This window comes from Diabrotica undecimpunctata, chromosome 4 (genome assembly GCF_040954645.1).
Source record: "Diabrotica undecimpunctata isolate CICGRU chromosome 4, icDiaUnde3, whole genome shotgun sequence".
In the NCBI taxonomy this organism is placed as follows: domain Eukaryota; kingdom Metazoa; phylum Arthropoda; class Insecta; order Coleoptera; family Chrysomelidae; genus Diabrotica; species Diabrotica undecimpunctata.
Window position 1 is genome coordinate 126,104,306 of NC_092806.1, and position 19,809 is coordinate 126,124,114.

General features: G+C 34.5%; 1 protein-coding gene across 1 annotated transcript in view; it reads right to left on the reverse strand.

Annotated features, from left to right (window-relative positions):
• Positions 1-19,809, reverse strand: part of LOC140439980 (inactive serine protease PAMR1-like) — a 79,626-nt gene that overhangs the window by 26,970 nt on the left and 32,847 nt on the right. Inside the window, exons 6-7 of the mRNA XM_072530200.1 lie at positions 14,256-14,491; positions 5,398-5,604 (exon numbers count right to left, since the gene is read on the reverse strand). Of these exons, the coding sequence (XP_072386301.1) occupies positions 5,398-5,604; positions 14,256-14,491 (443 nt within the window). The remainder of the gene's footprint in view (positions 1-5,397; positions 5,605-14,255; positions 14,492-19,809) is intronic.

Genomic DNA, 19,809 nt, shown 5'->3' on the forward strand with positions numbered 1-19,809 from the left:
CATAACCCCGAAAATGGACTTAGAGGAGCTCTCGACAGTATATTCGGTGCCCTCTACAGAGCACCCGGGGATATCAGAAGGTGGTTAGACCCTTATTTGTTCCCCGAGGTGACATGGCGCCCGACAACGTGGTTAAAATCCGAACCCACGATCCAGCTCGAATTCACAGAAGGCAACACACCATTGACTTCAACATAGGTTGAAGTCAAGAGAAGAATGGGGAGAACCACGTAGTGTTAGAAAGCAATACTCTAACACTCCGACATCGAGGCCTTCTGCAGACCTGACGCCTTCGACGTGCAGACGCCTTTGACGAGCCAGGCTTATTCGAAGTTAGAAGCCCCAGATGCCAATGGAAGTCCCGGAGTAGACCCAGTCATCGCCCCCTACCGAAAGTGGTTGGATGACCACGTAGGCTTCGGCACACTGGTGCTCTACGAAACCCCATTGGATATGGCAGATGGGATCCGGACGACCGAGAAGAAGACGAGTCCGTTGGAGGAGTTGGCACACCGACCTTTTTCAAGGCAAGACACCGAAGATAAATATTTTCCATTTCCATAACCCCGAAAATGGACTTAAGTAGAGGAGCTCTCGACAGTATATTCGAAGCCCTCTACAGAGCACCCGGGGATATCAGAAGGTGGTTAGACCCTTATTTGTTCCCCGAGGTGACAAACATGACTTCCCTCTTTGCTTCGTACTTGATGAACAGCAAGTTCAGAATTCAGATAGGACACGTCTTGTCTAATATAAATATAAAGTAAATAACATATTTAGTTTTACTTTATTCAGTGACTGTAGAAAAATATTGTGTATTATAATCAAAAGCCGACATTATTCCTCAACAGAACAAGCTGAATTTTAATGAGAATGTTAATTCTGTAATCTCAAAAGCCTCCTATTAGAGAGGGAAAAGCTGAAAAAATCGATTTACCAAGAATCTGTACGCCGCAAAAAAAAATGTTTCAAATATAAAATATAGCTGAGATAATTTGGAACAAAAATGGTTATTATCACTTTTTGTGTAGAATGAACCGTTCTAGCGCGAAAATAATTAAAAAAAAATTATATCAACTTAACTGTAAAAATTCGATATCTTTTGATCTGGGTGTCTTATCGACAAAAATCCAAATGCGTTTTAAAGTTGAAAAGCGCAGCTTTCTTATAAAAAAAATTGTATATATGTATTGCCGCAAATGAAGTATCTATAGCAGTGTCTATAAAGGTGTTAAAAAATAAACGTTAAGTATTTTTACGATTTTCATGAGACCAATAAAATCTAACACCACTATTGACAGGTCACTAAAAAATTTTCATTAACACGTTAAGCCTCATGTGTACCACACTGGCACACACTCTACTTTTATCTGGGACCGTGTGTATCTATCAGGCCACAGCGAAGTGTCGTGTTCCTAAAGATGCGGCTCGTCGAGGATCGCATTTGCCGTGCTTTCTTATGAATAAATTTGTGTAAACGGTCTGTCGTAAACAAAATCAGAAGTTAGTCCGTTAAACCACTTATTCACAAACAGGTTAGGTTATAATTTCTAACATACTTCAGTCAGTATCGGTTCGAACGTCTAACGAGGCTAAAACTATTTTCTCTTCAGTTTTTTGTTAAAAAGTGGAACCAAAAAAGAAGATAATGTTCCGCAAAGGACTATCGGAAGACGAACTTCGCAGAATTGCTGAGGAGAGTGACTTTAGTGATATCAGTATGCCTGAAATTACGTTTTATGATTCCGATGCCGATCCAGTGTACAATGAAAATGTTACTGATGGTTCTTCAGACTCATGCAGTGGTGAATATGAGTCTCGTAGAAAAAAAGCTAAAATTTGCAAACAAACACAAAATTGCAAAGAATTTACTGCAGGTCCTAGTTCTAGAAAGTTCCCAAAAGAAGCCTGATACAAGAAGGATAGGTAAGTTATTTAGGAATGCACAATTTCTGTTTGTAGTTTACTTTTTTTTATTTTGTAAAGAAAGCTGAATCGGTAAACGTTAGCCTGGAAGCTGTTATTGACGATGTTGTATCTAGAAATAAAATAACATGGAGCGATGTGCCAAATCCATATGATCTCAATAAGTTCGTACTATCCTTTACTTCAGGAATAAATCAGAAAGAAATTGCAAAACTTACAGACCTACTGTTTATCAACTGTCGAGTGCAAGATTTGTTGGTTGATTGAGTAACTGGAGACCAATTGACAGAAAATAATTGCTTCGATTTTTGGCTCTCATTATTTGGATGGGGTTAGACAAAAAACCCGAACTCAGAGATTATTGGAGTAACAATTTACTTTACAAGAATGAAGTTTCTAGAATGTGTGAAAAAAGTAGAAGTCGATTTGAAAAAATATTACACTTCTTTCACATTTCAGATAACGAGAGCTGCCAACGGGAAACAGACTACAAAATTTCTCCTCTTGTACAAATACTAAATGAAAAGTTTCAGAAAATGTATACTCCTAGGGAATCGTTATGTATTGACGAAATTTTTAGACTTAATTTTTTGCAATACATTCCTGGAAAAGACACAAATATGGAGTCAAATTGTTTAAACTTTGCGTCGCAGATGGATATACGTACGCCGTAAAAGTGTACGGTGGAAAAGAGATGCAACCATCTGAAAAGTCGTTAGCATCCAGAGTGATGATGGAACTTATGCAACCGCTTCTAGATACAGGCAGAACTTTATATACTGATAATTTTTATACGAGCTTTGACTTGGCCCATGATTAAAATAATAGGAAAACCCATTTAGTTGGAACATTACGTGTCAATAGAAAACATAATCCAAAAGCGGTAATCGATGCAAAATTAAAAAGAGGTGACATGAAATATCTACAGAGTAATACAAAAGCTGTCATCGGAAAATGGGAAAATAAACGGAACGTTTTGTTTTTAACGACCAAGGATATTCCTTTGATGATAGATGTTCAAACAAAACGTGGACCTGTTCCCAAACCATCGACCATTGTTGACTATATTTCTGCAAAATCTTTTATCGATGTGTCAGATCAAAAGGCTATATATAATTCCTCTGCTCGACGAAGTATAAAGTGGTATCGTAAATTGGCTGTGGAACTACTAACAATTACTGAGTTCCGTGAACAGATTGTTCAAAATCTTTTAATGCCACAAACAACTTCTGAAAACACTTTTACAACTCTGCATACGTTGGACGAAAAGGAGAAAAGGGGAAGGTGTTCAGTATGTTTCGTGAACTTTTCGAACCGTGAAGGAAGAACATCAGCGATGAAGAATGCCAAAAGGGTGTACACTTTTTGTCCGGCATGTGCCGTTACTACCGCATATACCTATGTGTGTTAAGTGTTTTGTGAATATTCATACATGTTTTTTGAAAACATAAATTGTTTTCGTATTTCTAAACTTAAAATATCTTAGGAAGAAGGTATTTGATTATCTTCCTGGTATGAGCCAATATGGCACACATGGTCCACATTAAAACAAATTACAAAAATAATTATAAATAGACCGTGTGTACCGTGTTGGTACATGATTTTTACTTAAAAAATGTTTTTTTTTATTTTAGAATAGAAATAAATAGTTATACACATTCTTGTTTCAAAATTATTCAAAAAATGTTCCGGTCTGACAGAAAACTTTTATCATGATGGTCCAGGGCTTAACGTGATAATAGAGCCCAATCTTCAAAACATATAGCCTGAAATTTCGGTTTTAAGTTTTTGCAACAAAGGTAAGGCATTTGAAATATGCCCAAAAAACGCCGAATTTAAACATTCACATCACAAACAATCGCACGTCACGGGATACGCTTCCACGAAAACGGTATTAAACGAAATTTGTAGCTGAAGTTGTGTCGTTTCAAAAAACGTAGTTGTGTGTAATCAAAAATAAGCAGTTTTAAACGTTTTAGATCGTTTGTAATGTGAAAGTTTAAATTTAGCATTTTTACGCATATTTCAAATGCCTCACATTTTTTGCCAAAACTCAAAACCGAAATTTCCTGCTATATGTTTTGAAGATTGACATCTAATAATGACAATTACATGGTGACCGGTTAATGAAGCAAGGAAGTTGATACATATTATTGATCTCATGAGAATCGTAAAAAATGGTAAAAACCTCTAAACGTTTATTTATTTAACACCTTTATAGAAACTAATTTTATTTGCGGCTAAATAAAAAAATCATACGAACGCTGCTCTCTTTACCTTATATAAAGATATCGACTTTTTACAGTCGAGTTGACATAAATTTTATTTAAAATTCCACCGGTGGCTTCAAGCGTTGTTTCTAGGAGAACGGTGGATCCTACAGAAAAAGTACCTTTTTATAGTTCAAAATTATCTCAGCTACATTTTTTATTTGAAACATTTTTTTCTACGGCGTACAGATTGTTGATAAATTGGTTTTTTTCGTCCCCCCTTTTGGAGGGAAGGGGGTTTAGGAAGAAGCCGAGGGGTAAAAGTGGTAAACTTATTTGCATCTGTTTTGGAGTTCCAAAATTAACATTCTCAGCAAAATTCAGCTTGTTCGTATGAGTTTTAGAGGTTCAGTGGTATTTTCGTCTGTGACTACTGGAGTATTTCTTTTGAAATTTTTTTAATTTTAAATTTTTTTACTATTAAGCAATACTGTATCGCTTTTGATTCATAATATATTATAAATTCTGCTATTAAAACTCAATGATGAACCACAACACATCTGCCAATATGTTAATAACCATGATGATGATATTATAGATAATTATTATCTGTAAACTTATTCATTTGTAGTAAAATTTCCTACTTCAAAGTTTGGTAAAAATCCCTTCTTGGAATTACAAGCCTCAAGAGTTTATGATAACGATCTCCATATATGTTTCATTTCAGGCCGGAATTTTCTCTACGGTAGGAAATTTGACTTCCTGGTCCCGTTACACATGACGTAAAGGGAAAAACTGAAATTGAGTCAAATATAAAATATTTGTCCAATTGTAGCAATGGACCGAAACACACTGTTTTATGTATTCATCTTGGTATATATATATATATATATATATATATATATATATATATATATACATATACATATGTATATATGTATATATATATATACATATATATATACATATATATATATATATATATATATATATATATATATATATATATATATATATATATATATAATAGATACTTAATAAGATAAGAAATAAAGAAAAATATTTAATTTTTTAACTCATGTTTATATATATTTCTAGTTAAAGCTTGATCTAACATCAATTGGATAAATGGTAGATTCCTCTAATGGTACAGAAGTGGTACTCTTTGTAGTTCCATCGATATCAGAAAAATTCAATGCACAATTTTTTTTGTTACAATAAATATTAATTGTAAGGTTTAAATTAATTACGATTGGCTGACCTGGAATACATTGTGGTGGTGGAAAATTCCAACTTCCGTCATAGCAAAATCTCAGTGGACTACCTCTGTCAGCTGATTCATAATATGGAGCACATTCGAATTTGGCACTAGTGCCATGTGTAGCTTCTTCACATTTTACTTCCCCCTTCTTTTCGTTTTGACAAATAACATGTGTTGTTTCTGTGCTGGAAAGCGGTGGACATAATCCTGAAACAAATCATTAGTAATTAGGATAATTCATTTTTTATTTAATTACAGAAAATAGATAATTATTAACAGATAGTCAGGTATAGTCAGGTTTAGGATTAGGGTCGTGGCATGTGCCATTTTAATAAGACTAAAAATTCAGCAAAAATTATTTCACAAAAATATTTCTAACAACAATCATCATCAACCTGTATGCGTCCACAGCTGGACATAGGTCTCCCTCAGTTCTTTCCATCCTTCTCTATCTTGTGCAGCTCGCATCCAGTTATTGTTGAACACGCTTTAGGTAGTCAGTCCATCTAGTTGGTGGGCGTCCTCTGCTCGGTATTGTTTCTTGCCTTGGTCTCCACTCTAAAATACATTTTGCCCATCGGTTGTGTGATAATCTGGCGAGGTGTCCTGCCTAAATCCATTTTAACGACGCGATTTTTTCGATAGCGTCTGTAGGATTCGGTCTCTCAGAGAAACACCCAACATCTGGCGCTCCATAGTCATCTGAGTCACGCGAATCTTATTAACTACCTTTTTTGTGAGTGTTAATGTTTCCGCTCCATAAGTGAGTACAGGTAACAAACATTGGTCAAAGATTTTGGTCAAACACTGAGCATTTATCGTTCAGATGTGCCTTCTTACAAGTATGTTCTAAAAGCGACGCGTCGTGAATAGCTTTGGAGATACTGTGTCTCCTTCCCGTACTCCTCGCTATATACCGAATTTAATTGTTTCTTGTTCAGATAGTCTTACGCTAGCTGTGACATTTTGGTAGATATATTTGATTATGTTAATGTAGCGATGGTCTATTCGGCATTCTTTCAACGCTTGTAACATTTTTTTGATGGCTTATGGTATCGAATTCTTTCTCGTAGTCAACAAATATCAGTGCCAATGGTTTGTTGTATTCTGCAGACTTCTCTATCAGGTTCTTTATCACTAGTAAGTGGTCGTTAGTGCTGTATCCCGATCTAAATCCAGCTTGTTCTCTAGGCTGATACAAGTCTAATTTAGCGTTCAGTCTTTTTTTAATAATTTTTATGAAAAGTTTATATATGTATGAAAGCAAACTAATAGGACGGTAGTTTTTTAAATCTGTTATGCCTCCTTGCTTGTGTAATAAAGTAATCAGTGCATTATTCCATTGAAAAGGAGTTTTTCCTTGGTAGATGCATTCCCTGGTTTGTAATTTTGGACAGGAGCTGATCTTGTCTTTCGTCGGTGCTTTCATACATTTCATACATTTCATACAAGGATTCGACAACTTTCAGGATCTTAGTTCTATCAGTAGTAATGTTTCCATCTTTGTTTTTTATTTTGTACATATTTTTGATGCCTATGTTGTTCGTATTTCGCCTCAAAACTTTTAAACTTTTGTTTTCTTGAATTATTTTAGTTATTTCTAACAACAATAGACAAGGCTGAAATAGTCCACTGTTTACGGGGTTTATAGGCTATAGTTTGAAATTATTTTCTTCTGACGTTTTGTCAGTTGCAGGGGGGAACGTCAAATATAAACGATTCCAGACCATGGTCTATAAATCCAAAAATAATGTATTGTTGTGTTATATACCCCTAATTGCGGTGCGATGCTTTGCCGAAGCCGAGATTACTCTTTTCATCTGAATGTTTCTCACACCGTTTCAATCAAAGTTCTATACAGTTTAGCAAACAAAAAAGGAAATTATCCAAAATCACGCCTCGTAGCTGATCAAAAATAGCCAAAATCACGTGTCAATCATGAATTCTCAGAAATTTTGTATACTTATAAGTTTTATATGTTTTCTTGCTGGCCACTTTACATTGTAACAATAGAATACTACATTTCTAATTATAACAAAAATAATACATACAATCTAGTTTATAAAATAAATTTTCATTCACATAAAAAATAGCTTCTACAGCGTTGCGGATAATCGGCTCACGGATGAGCGGGATTCGACTATACACCTAAAGATGTGAAATACTCAAATTTGTATATTCAGAAGGATATTCAATTATTTTGTCTATCGATAGAAAACGTACTAGCAACCGCAGATGCTTGTTTTGTTCTGTAATGTCTTCTCTAAAAACGTGTTATTTGGAAGATTTTATACATCGGGTCATTCATTACATGAATCATATAGTCTATTTAATAGCGGAATTAATCAGTGTCCTTACATTATATCGCAATGTGTTTAGACAGCAAAATAAATATACAACAGATGAATCAACAACTGAATCAGCAGCCAAATCAACGATTTCTGCAACTACGCAAAGAAGCAAACACTTTCATTTTACAAGCGTCAATAAAAAACTAAAAATTCCGCCAAAGAATAAACTGGAACACAAACTAAACGCTTAAATTGCATGATATGGAACAGGAATGATAACAGTCCAACAAAATGAAAAAATTTGGTACTTCAGAAATAAAAATTTTTAAATATTTTTGATGATCTTATTTCAAAAATGTCTTCATTTTGATACAGCAGTTTTTTTGGAATCGATAGTATAATTTTAACTTCTATCGAAAAGATAAAGGCACCTGGAAATCACCAGATGGACTTACTGTACATATGATATATTATGTTATTATAGACTCAAGAACCCAATCGAATATAATAAACGTCCGCACCAGGAGAGGAACAATTGCGGATTCTGATCACTACCGGATCAAAAGTAGGGTAAGGGGCTAAAATTTTAAACATAAAAAAGAAAATAGGCTCTAAATATGAACAATATAATGTATAGGAACAATATAATTATCAAACTAGAAAACGGGACTAAAACATGAAAACATAATTGAAGAGTGGGAAGGGTGCAGAAACATCATGAAAGAAGCAGCTGAAGAATTACTAGGCATTAAACCTAAACAAAGAAGAACAAGAACGAATGACTGTTTCGATGAAGAATGTCAGATTATAACAAAAAGAAAAAACAGCATATTTACTGATGCAACAGGAGTACAGAACCCAACAAGCAGAGAAGGAATATAAATAACCATGTAATAAAGAAAAGAAAATATACCGCAGAAAGAAGAGAAAATATGAACAGAACTACAAGAACTAATTAAGCCAACAGAGACAAGAAAATTTTGCCAGAAACTGAACAGAAGCAGAAAAGAATTCAAACAAAAGGTGTGAAGAGATAAAGAGCGTAATATATTGACAGAACAGCAAGAAAAACTAAGAAGATGGACAGAACATTTTAAGGAAAAGTTTGAGGGAGACGAACCCTGATATACCATTAAACCAAGCAGACAGAGAAAAGACACACTATTTTTTTTTAGCTTCAAGTCCTAACTACTTGCGAGAACTTTTCATATTTATACTCTCCCTGCTAGTACTAGCTTCTTCCATTTTTATTTAATTAAACAATAATTAACAAAAGCAATATATAGTTAAATACAAAGGCACCCGTATACTTCTAACACACAATAACATAAAACTAAATATCTCTAACTATCTAATTAGCCTTCTTCGGTCCATCTTTGGACATAGGCCTCCCCAATCCTTTTCCATTCTTCTCTGTCTGTCGCTACAGTCATTTACCTAGACGCTTCTTGATATCATCTGCCCATCTCATTTGGGGCCTTCCTCTACTTCGTTTATATTCCCACGGTCTCCAACTTATAATAATTTTGTTCCATCGGTCTTCTTTTGGTCATATTGTGTCCGCAAAATCTGCATTTCAATTTTGCAACTTCTTGTCTAAAATCCCTCACTTTTGTTTTCTCTTTTATCCACTCGTTTCTCTTTTTATCTATTAGTCTTATGTGCAACTTATATTTGTCTTTCCATTGCTCTTTGGGTTTTTATGATTTTGTCCATGTTTGCTTTTGTAAATGTCCACGTTTGGGAACCATAAGTGAGAACAGGGAGTACGCATTGATTGTATACTTTGGTCTTAAGATTCTGTGGATATCTTTTGTTTTAAGAATGTAGCTTAGTTTGCCAAATGCCGCCCATGCCAGTCTAACTTCTCTTTTTATCTCTGCTGTTTGATTTTCTTTGTTAAGTTTTATAGTTTGACCCAGATATATATATAATCCTGAACGTGTTCTATTTCATCTTGTCCGATCCTCATTGGAATATATAAAACTAAATATATACTGACCATATACGCATCCTTTCTCCGCTACTGACACGCTTATTGGTAAAAGTCATGGCGACAGCTAAACGATAAAACAAACGTAAGTGATCACGCGTATGAACATTCTAGAACAGATGATCAGTTTATATAAGCCCTCCGAGTCGGCATTAGATTATCAGTATTAGTGAAGTGTTTTTAAAAACGATATCAGTGTGAATTGTAGAAAATAGTTATTGAATGAATGAGGTATTAGAAAAGATTGTGATTGCTAAAAAAAGATTAAGGACCAATTTGTCTATTGTCCTTGAAATAAAGTAATCGCAAAAAAAAATATGGCTGAATTAACGAAAATCTTGAAAATCCATGACATAATCGTCCACCTTAAAAATTAGACGCGTAATAAACTTAGTTTTCTCAGTTTTTCTATATCCTGATGTTTCCATATGCTGAATGTTCAACTCTCCTGGGTGGATCGAATAACGAATAAGTAACTACTAAGGCAACTAAACAATAAGAAAATACGAAGAATACAAGTAACAGAGCAAATAATATGTAATATCGGAAACGATTATCGAAGGGATGGTCTTGAGAAACTTGTCGCACAGTGAAGGTAAAATATCTCCAGGCAGATCCGCACAAATACACGGATTACACTGTCGCAACCATAGGTGTTTCACAGCCAAAATGTGAGCATGAAAGACGATCGAAAGAAATATGAAGGAAGATTGAAAAGATAAACTCATTAAGTCATTATATTATGATACCTGTAATCAGTTAACGACTAAGAAACATAATCCAAAAATTGGGTTAATGATTTCAATTTTGTATCTCATTTTGATTATATCAGGCAGTCTGATGTCATATCAGATAACGAAAGTAAAGGATACATTTTCGTAGGAAGTAGTGGGATCTAACACCTAATACCTATCTACCACTAATGACATAGGAATTATTGTTGGTCTGATTGTGGTTAGGTAAAAAAATTCCTGTTATTTAGTGGTTTTGCCATATTTTTTGTAATCACTAGCCGCAATGTAAAAATGATAGTGGCCGTCTTCAAAGATTATGTAATTTGGAAAAAAACATCGATACCAAAACAAATCATATATATATATATATATATATATATATATATATATATATATATATATATATATAGATATATATATATATATATATATATATATATATATATATATATATATATATATATATATATAGGTATTTAGGCGGTACGCCCTTCCGGCAGGGATCTATGGAGCATACTCTAGTCTAAGCCGCAGATTTATTTAGAATTTTAAACTGCTGCGTTAGCCTTTTTTGTTTTCTGTACACCGAGCTGGGGATCGAACTCACATCCACAGAACCACTCGCAGTGAAGCGAATGAGAACCGACTACCCAGCCCGCTTGGCTATCTGTGAATATTCAGCAACAAAAAAAATAGCCTCCTTATGAAGAATTTACCTAAATTTATTTTTAAAATTTAAGAAAGTCGGTTTAGTTTGCTCCATATTTACTTTATATAACGCCGAGAAAAAACTATGGGTTAGCGAAAAACAAGCTGTTGGCCATATCAAATTTAACTCGAACAAAATCGACTACATTAATTAAAGACTTTTTTTAAAAGTACCAAGTTAGCTGTATAATTATACAGTAGGTATAATTTGTAATAAAAATAATTTTCTGTAAGAAGTTTAAAGTTTGTTTGGAAATATAATATCCTTACTAATCGATTTGTAAATATTTCCGTTAGAAATTAGACGTAGACGCTCTTCAGTCTTAATTTTGACGATTCAGATTTTGCTGCAGTGCTCACCTATAGACTTTCCACAAGTTTACAAGTGGAAAATAACCCTGCACCAATAATACCTTCTGGGGATTTTAAAATAAATGCTATGAAAAATTCAGCTCTTACTCAAACCCCCGAAATGCCTATGAAGGGAGATGATAGTCTGAAATTTATTACGGACTTAGTGGAAGACGTGCTAACAAATGTTTTCAGCGAAGCTTCTTACCTAGGAGTAGCACAATCTCCTAAACATGCAAAATTAGTTGATATTCGACCATTTCCTACATTGAAACCAAAGCAGAATAGGCGTGGTAGAAAAAAGGGAAAGTCATGCATATATACTAGTACACCAGAAAAGAATAGGGTAGAAGCTGAAGAGAAGGAAAGGAATGACAAACGAGTCAAAGTTGTAAAAAGAAAAATTAATGATAGTGAAAAATTAAAATATGCACAAAAGAAGGCTAAAAAAAGACCAAAGAAAAAATCATCTTACTCTAGTTCCTCAGAATCTGTACGCGCTACGATGTCTGATTGCAATTCAAATTCTGATATAGATGTGCACAGTGATCAGGAGGCAATAAATGGTCTTTTAGATGATGAAGAGGTTCTTGTAGGCGACTTCGTTTTGGTAAAATTTGCAACAAAGAAAACGGTTGTTCACTTTGTGGGCCGTGTAGAAGAACTAGTGGATGAGGAACTAACAATCAAATTTTTATGATACAAACTGAACAGTGGCTTTTATTATTCTACTGAAAATGATATTAGCACTATATCCCGAGCCGATATTGTGGCAAAACTTCCTATACCTTTAGAAACCAAGGGAACATCTCGTCAAGGGTCTTACATCAAGTTCAATAACTCATTTTTCCCTTACAATATTAATTAACTTCTTTGTCAAATATGTTCATGTTATAACCAATAAATATCATTCGTAAATATTTTGTGTATTATATTATTTTTTGTTTATAAGGTTTAGACAAATGTTTATCTGAATGGTCCAAATGTGCCCCACAGCTGTACAAATCTGCCCCATGATGGGGTTACAATTGGACAAATACACTGTTGAAGAAAATTTGTAGTTTTTCTATGTTTGGCTGGTTTATTCGTAATTTCGTCGATAAATATTCAAAGACAACAGATACAACTATTGACTTGTACATTATCTGTCATAAATTATTAAAATATCTTGAAAATATTCCCTACTGAAAAATAATGTCCAAATCTAACCCACCCTCAACTATTAACCAGGAGTATGCAACACGTGGTCTCTAATAGAAAATGCCTGAAAACTGTAAAACTTTATTATCTCGTGAAAATAAATACGATGAGACAGAAAAGACCGGTATCTGTAGAATAGTGCACCAATTCTTTTGAGAAAGTAGATTACCGACAATCAACTCTGTTTTGGCTACAGTAAACGATGCGGAGCAATTGCCCAAATTGTCAAGAAGCGCATTATATCCTTTGTTGTGCGATATCAAGTTTAAGTTTGAAAAACGCTGTAGAAAGTCGAATTTAGTTGAGAAACAGGAGATAATTTATAAACCTCAAACAAATAAATAAATATTGGTAGAGTAGATGGTAACTGTGAGCGTAGAACTGTGAGCGTAACATACGGACTGAACATCAATATTAAGAAAACTAAATTCATGGTTGTCAGCCGTACAAATTTAGATCCCGGGGCACTAATGGCAGGTAGCGAAGAGATCCAGAGAGTCGACAGATTCACTTACCTCGGAACTACCCTCAACGTACAATGGGACTACGCTCAAGAGATTAGATCCAGAATTGAAATGGCACGGTCTACATTTATTAAATTGAGATCCTTGCTGTGCTGCAGTGATCTCAGTTTGGGAACCGAGATGCGGATAGTGAGGTGCTTCGTTCTTCCAGTGTTACTATATGGAGTTGAAGCCTGGACACTGACGCAAGCCACTGAAAAACGAATCGAAGCCTTCGAGATGTGGATATACAGAAGGATACTAAAAATATCTTATGTGGACCATGTCACCAACGTTGAGGTCCTACAGCGCATGACAAAAGAAAAAGAAGTGCTTAATTTAATTAAACAGCGTAACCTTGAGTACCTCGGCCACGTGATGCGGAACGAAGAAAAATATCGAATTCTTCAACTTGTTATGCAGGGTAAAGTATTTGGCAGAAGAGGACCGGGACGCCGTCGTATCTCGTGGTTGAAAAATCTCCGACAATGGTTTGGGATGACCTCAGCGGAGCTGTTTCGCAGAGCAGTCAACAAAACCATGATAGCCTTGATGATCGCCAACATCCGGACCGGATAAGGCACTGAAGAAGAAGAAGAGTAGATGGAATGGAAGAAAACTGTTTGTGTTTTGTGCAACAGAAAAATTCTACTGAAATTTACTTTCAGTAGAATTTACTTTAGGCAACTTTTATAAAACTGTCATAAGGTCAGCTATAATGTACGGCACTGTATTATAGTCAGCTAAAAAGAAAATATAACAAGGAAAGCATGTTTCGAAAATTTAAACCAAAGAATATAATAACAGTTAAATTTAAAGTTACTTGAAACAAGTACAAAATTAGACAATGGATCAATAAATACACAATAACTTTACAGATCAACAAATAATTAACACTATTACAACAAAATGATAAAAATGATCTAACACATAAAAACCGATACAAAAGAATTTATTTTGAAACTTGAATCTTTGACTTTGACGAGAGATAATTTTACAAAATACTTAAAATTAGCTAACATTGATTTAAGAACTATAAATGTGCATCAAAATTTTTCATTATGTATGTTAAACTCACTTTGACAAGTTGGTGGTGGAGTAGTCCAACCTTCATCGAAGCAAGCGCTAAATGCTGAACCAGACATTGCATACTGCGGGTCACAACTAAATGATATGATTGTGCTAAGCCCTACTTTGGTGTTTGGTTGGATGTCTACTGTTTGCATGACTTCAACTTTGGAGTTTGGTTGGACTTTTTTCTTGACTTGAATGATCCATCGTCCATGTTCTGGATGAGGAGGTAATATACAACCGCTAAAATTAAAAAAAAAAAAAACATATATACACGTATTAGACCGTCGAATTTCCGACGAAGTTCAAGCATAATTTTATACCTTATGTCTTTGAGAGTTCAGAAAGATAGGAGAGTAAAATATGTGAAAACTGTATGGTTTCCTGGGGAACTTTTCGTGAAAATTGAATTTTCTTTTCTAAGAAAAAAATTCTTACGTAAAAAATTTTTCTCCATTTATACCATTGGCTATTTATACCATTTTACAAATCGATAGAGGAGTATTATTCTATTTTTGGCATAAAAGGGCTACTAGTGCCCTAAGGGTGTTAATTATGACCTAAACATATAATGTTTTTAAATCAATGTCACTGATTTTCTCCTTTATGCCACTTGAAAGTTTGTTAGTTTTCACGATAAGGAACCTCCAAAAAAAGGCGTCCTGCGTGCCCTTTCAAGACCTGCAAACAGCAGGTCGTGAAAAAGAAAAATTTTACCTTGGAAAAGTTGCGAAAAATTAGGAATATTCGATTTTCAGGAAAACGCACCTTGGTTCAACTCTAACTTTCCTTATTTTTGCTTATCTCATATGACATTTTAGTACTCAAAGAGATATAAGGGATGAAATCGTAGTCGAACTTTGTATATCCGACGGTCTAAATCATCATCACCTTTTTGGCTTTACAACCATGTGTGGGTCCTAGCCTCCCCAAGAATTTTTCTCCAGTCGTCCCTATCCATCGTCTTCCTCCGCCAAGCACGTATTTCCATATTTCTCATGTCTTCATCGATGTTATCTAGGAATCTTGTTCTGGGTCTTCCTCTTCTTCTTTGACCAATAGGTCTATCAAGGAGCGTTTTTCTAGCTGGGTCGGTTTGCTCCATCCGCATTACATGGCCTACCCACCTCAGACGTCCTATCTTTATGTGTTTTACGATATCTGGTTCCTGGTATATCCTATAGAGTTCGAAGTTGTATCGTCTTCTCCAGACACCATTTTCATTTACCGCTCCATAGATGCGCCTTAGTATTTTTCTTTCGAAACATCCTAACATGTTTTCATTGCTTTTTGTTAAAGTCCACGTTTCTGAACCATATGTTAGGACTGGGCGTATTATTGTTTTGTAGAGTTTTACTTTTGTATTTCTTGATATAACTGTAGATTTAAAAAGGAGATTAAGCCCAAAATAGCATCTATTAGCCGTGCAAATTCTGCGGTAGTGTCATTTTCGGTATTGACGAGCGTTCCCAGGTATACAAATTTGTTAACTGCTTCGATGACGTCATTTTCTATAACAAGTGGCCGTAGTGTTTGTGGTTGCGTACATTTTCATGTATTTTGTTTTATTGGTGTTTATTATTAAACCCATTTTTGTAGCCGGTTCCTTTAATGCTACGTACACCTCTCGTGCTGCATTTTCCGTTCTCCCAACAATATTGATATCATCAGCATATGCTAAGATTTGCACAGATTTGTTATATATTGAACCGGTAGTTGTGATTTGTGACGTACGTATTACGTTCTCCAGAGCTAGATTGAATAGTATACAGGAGAGTGGGTCTCCCTGACGTAGCCCGTTATTTGTTTTAAAAGGTTCAGAGAGTTCCCCCTGGATTCGTACTTTGCATTCAACTTTTTCAAGGGTTAGTTTGGTTAAACTTACCAACTGATTTGGTACTCCTAGGTCTATCATTGCTCTAAACAATTCTCTTCTATTTACAGAGTCGTAGGCTGCCTTGTAGTCTATAAATATGTGGGGCGTGTCTACACCGTATTCCAGTGTTTTCTCTAGAATTTGTCTTAGGGTTGAAATCTGATGAATTGTTGATTTACCACCTCTGAAACCAACCTGGTATTGTCCTATTATTCGCTCTGCATATGGTGCCATACGATGGCATAGTATATTGGAGAATATTTTATACGCTGCATTTAGGAGCGTAATTCCTCGATGGTTAGAGCATTCAAAGATATCTCCCTTTTTGTGTATGGTGCAAAGTATTCCAATATTCCAATCATTGGGAAGGGACTTCTGTATCCATATTTCTTTTATAAGCTGCTGTAGCGCTATTATGATATCGTGGCCACCTTTTTTATATAATTCCGTTGGGAGATTATCTATTCCGGGTGATTTGTTTCTGGCTAGTTTGTTTACAGCGTCTTTAACTTCCAGGATCGTTGGTGGATCCTCCTCCCTCTCGTCTGCTCCGCTTACATCGCAGCTTTCGTCTTCCGGATTTTCTTCTTCTTCCTCTATATTAAGTATCTGGTTAAAATTTCCGTCCATCGGTTTAGTACGTCTGTTCTTGTTGTTAAGAGATCGCCATTTAAACTTCTACATTGATTTGTGTTTGCCTTAAATTCTTTTCTGTTGATGTTAACTTTCTTATAAAATGTTCTGAATTCTTTCTCTCTGTTGAGGTTTTCTATATATTGAAGTTCCTTTTTTAAGTGGTTTCGTTTCTTCATTCTGTGTATTTTCTTTTCTTTTCTTCTCTTTGTCTGGTAATTCTCTATACTTGTTCTAGTTCGACGGTCTATATGACATTGTAAATAGAACATTTTGTTTATACATAGTGGACCAAAAGTCTGCAAACGCCTAATTATCTCTTAAATGGATGGTCCGAATTGTACAAAAACAAATTTGATGCGTGCGATGTTGTCAAATTTACAATTTTTCTGATATCATATGTCACTTTGGGTATTTAAATACAACACCCTGTATATTGTACCTTTATTGAAATGTCCACTTTAATATCAGATCAACCGTATACAATACTTTCGATTTTATGTAGTCAGAAACATCTTACAAGATAAAACTAAAGCCTAGAAAGGCCTACCAGTCTCAATAAATTTTTTGATTCAAATTATGTACCTACAACTAAATTTGAACATAACAATTAAAAGTTTACTACATCTTTACTACAATAATCAAGTATTCAAAATGTCCTCTGTTGTTAATTTGACAGTATCTTCAACGATGGTAGAATGAGTCTGTTACATTTCTCCATGATTCTCTAGAACTTAATATAGATTCATCGATAATTTGTTGCCTTAACTCTGAAACCCTTTGCTGGTTTAGTTTTATAAATTCTGCTTTTTAATTTATCCCAATAAAAATAATCTTTAGGATTCAAATCGGGTCAACGAGGAGCCATTCAATACTGCCTAATCTACCAATCGATCGTCCGAGAAATGTCTGATATAAATAACGTCGAACATTTAATTACTATTTAAATGGGAATAAGCCACAATTATTGTGTTAATTATTAATAATTATTTAATTGTGGCTTATTCCCATTTAAATAGTAATTAATTTAAAATGCCACAAGAAAATAGCTTCAGTCGAACATTTAGATATACCAAAATGACCTAGAGCTCGGTCTTGCTGAAACCATATCTCATTACAATAGCATCCAAACTGGTTTTTCAGGGCAGGTACCGTTCGCGTCATAAAAAACTGGTACAACTCTTATAACCGAAAATCGTGTTTTTCGAGTTGTGTAAGTTGATCTTGTCACATATGACATTCTAATTTCTAGGTTACGTTGCCATTTCAACGAAAATATTGTCAAATCAGCTAAAAGGAGGGCTGTGTGACAGTCACATTATAAAATTACAGTAGATGCATTCCAATGTTCCCTGTGCCAATACCCTACGTTTAAAGATCCTTTAAACATTTTGAGCATTAACTCTCTCTCTGGTTATTAAATTTATTAGATACGGTTTTTTGTTGTTAATGATAATAATAATACCTATATAAAAACTAAACATTTTTGAACGTTCTTTTTTTATTTAGATTTAGTGCAATTCCGTTATCTATGATGGCAACAACTAAAATTGATTCACGAACCATTGTGTCAAGTCTGAACACAGGTTTACATTGGGAAAAAAAAGTGTACCAGTTTTATATGACGGGAAGTGTACAATTTAATTTCTAAGTTGCATTTCATAATTACCGCTTGATAAATTTTCTTTATATAAAAAATAGCCCAATTAACTGAGTACACAACATACCCGGCCATACATTTAGTTTTTGTGGTCTCTGTATATAGTTTTCACGTATCCAGTATGGATTTATCTCACTCCAATACCTTACATTTTGGCAATTTAAATTCCCACAGAGTGTACATATTGTTTCGTCGGAAAAACATACCGTGTTAACGAAGTTCTTATCAGTTCGGTACAATTTTATTCATCGTTACCTCACTAAACTGTAATCTACGGTCGTAGTCATCTTCATCTAATTCTTATAAAAGCTGGATTTTGTAGGGTTTAAATGAATTCTTACTTCTTCTTCTCGTTCCATGACCGTTATCGATCGTTGGTTATCATGTTGGCTACCATATACGCTATCATAACTTTATTGACAGCAGCTCTAAACAATCATGTAGTCTGATTGGTCAACCATGTAGCTATTTTTCTTTCATCAGAAAATGAATTCATGCTTCTAGCTGACCGGGAGATTCTTAGCACCCCTACTTCATTTAAGGAGTGCTCGTACTCGGACCGTTGTATTTATCAGCCATTTCCATGATTGTTTCTTGGAAAAGTTAGACTCTAGGTGGTTTGCCGTTGCCTTATTTTGTGCAGCTCTGCGTGATTATTTGTGCAGCTCTGCGTGAAGATGTATGTGGATCTTCAATGAAACTGCATTAGATCTAAAGTTTTATTATAATGTATAAAAGTTTTTAGCCTATCTGTTCGAATGCCATCTTTTGTTGTCTACTTTACTATAAGATCGATATAAGATTCATTTTTTCTATCGCTCTTTCTCTTTCGCTCTTTTTCATTAAACGCCATCTTTATTGTAGAGCTTTTAAAAACACATAAAACAACTGTCAGCTTTAGGCATTAATACAATTTATTTTACAAAACTTTTCAATAAGGGTCAAGCTAGTGTTAGTTTTATGAATTAATGCCAAAATCACAGCATTCTATATCTACTGAATTACTTCAAAACTATTTGGCACTGAGAAAGCTTATTTTATTAAAGAACTTCGTGACTATAATAAAATATCAAGTGATATATATTATGTCGGAACTCGTATTGAAGTGAAGATTCCAATAATAATACAATATACAGAGTGTTTTATTTAAAAAACCAAAGCGACTAAGATATCAGTAAAATGGTAAATATGGCAACATTGCAAGCTAATTTGATATCTTAATATTGCAGAATTAGCGTGTCCCAGTTTTTGTACAATTTGTACCATCCAACAGTTTTTAAGGTGTTGCCAAATATAGGGATAAAGATCATTCACATTTCACAACGGGATATATTAAAAATGCGAAGAAGACATAGGAAGTGATCAGTTTGGGTTTCAAAACGATATAGGGAT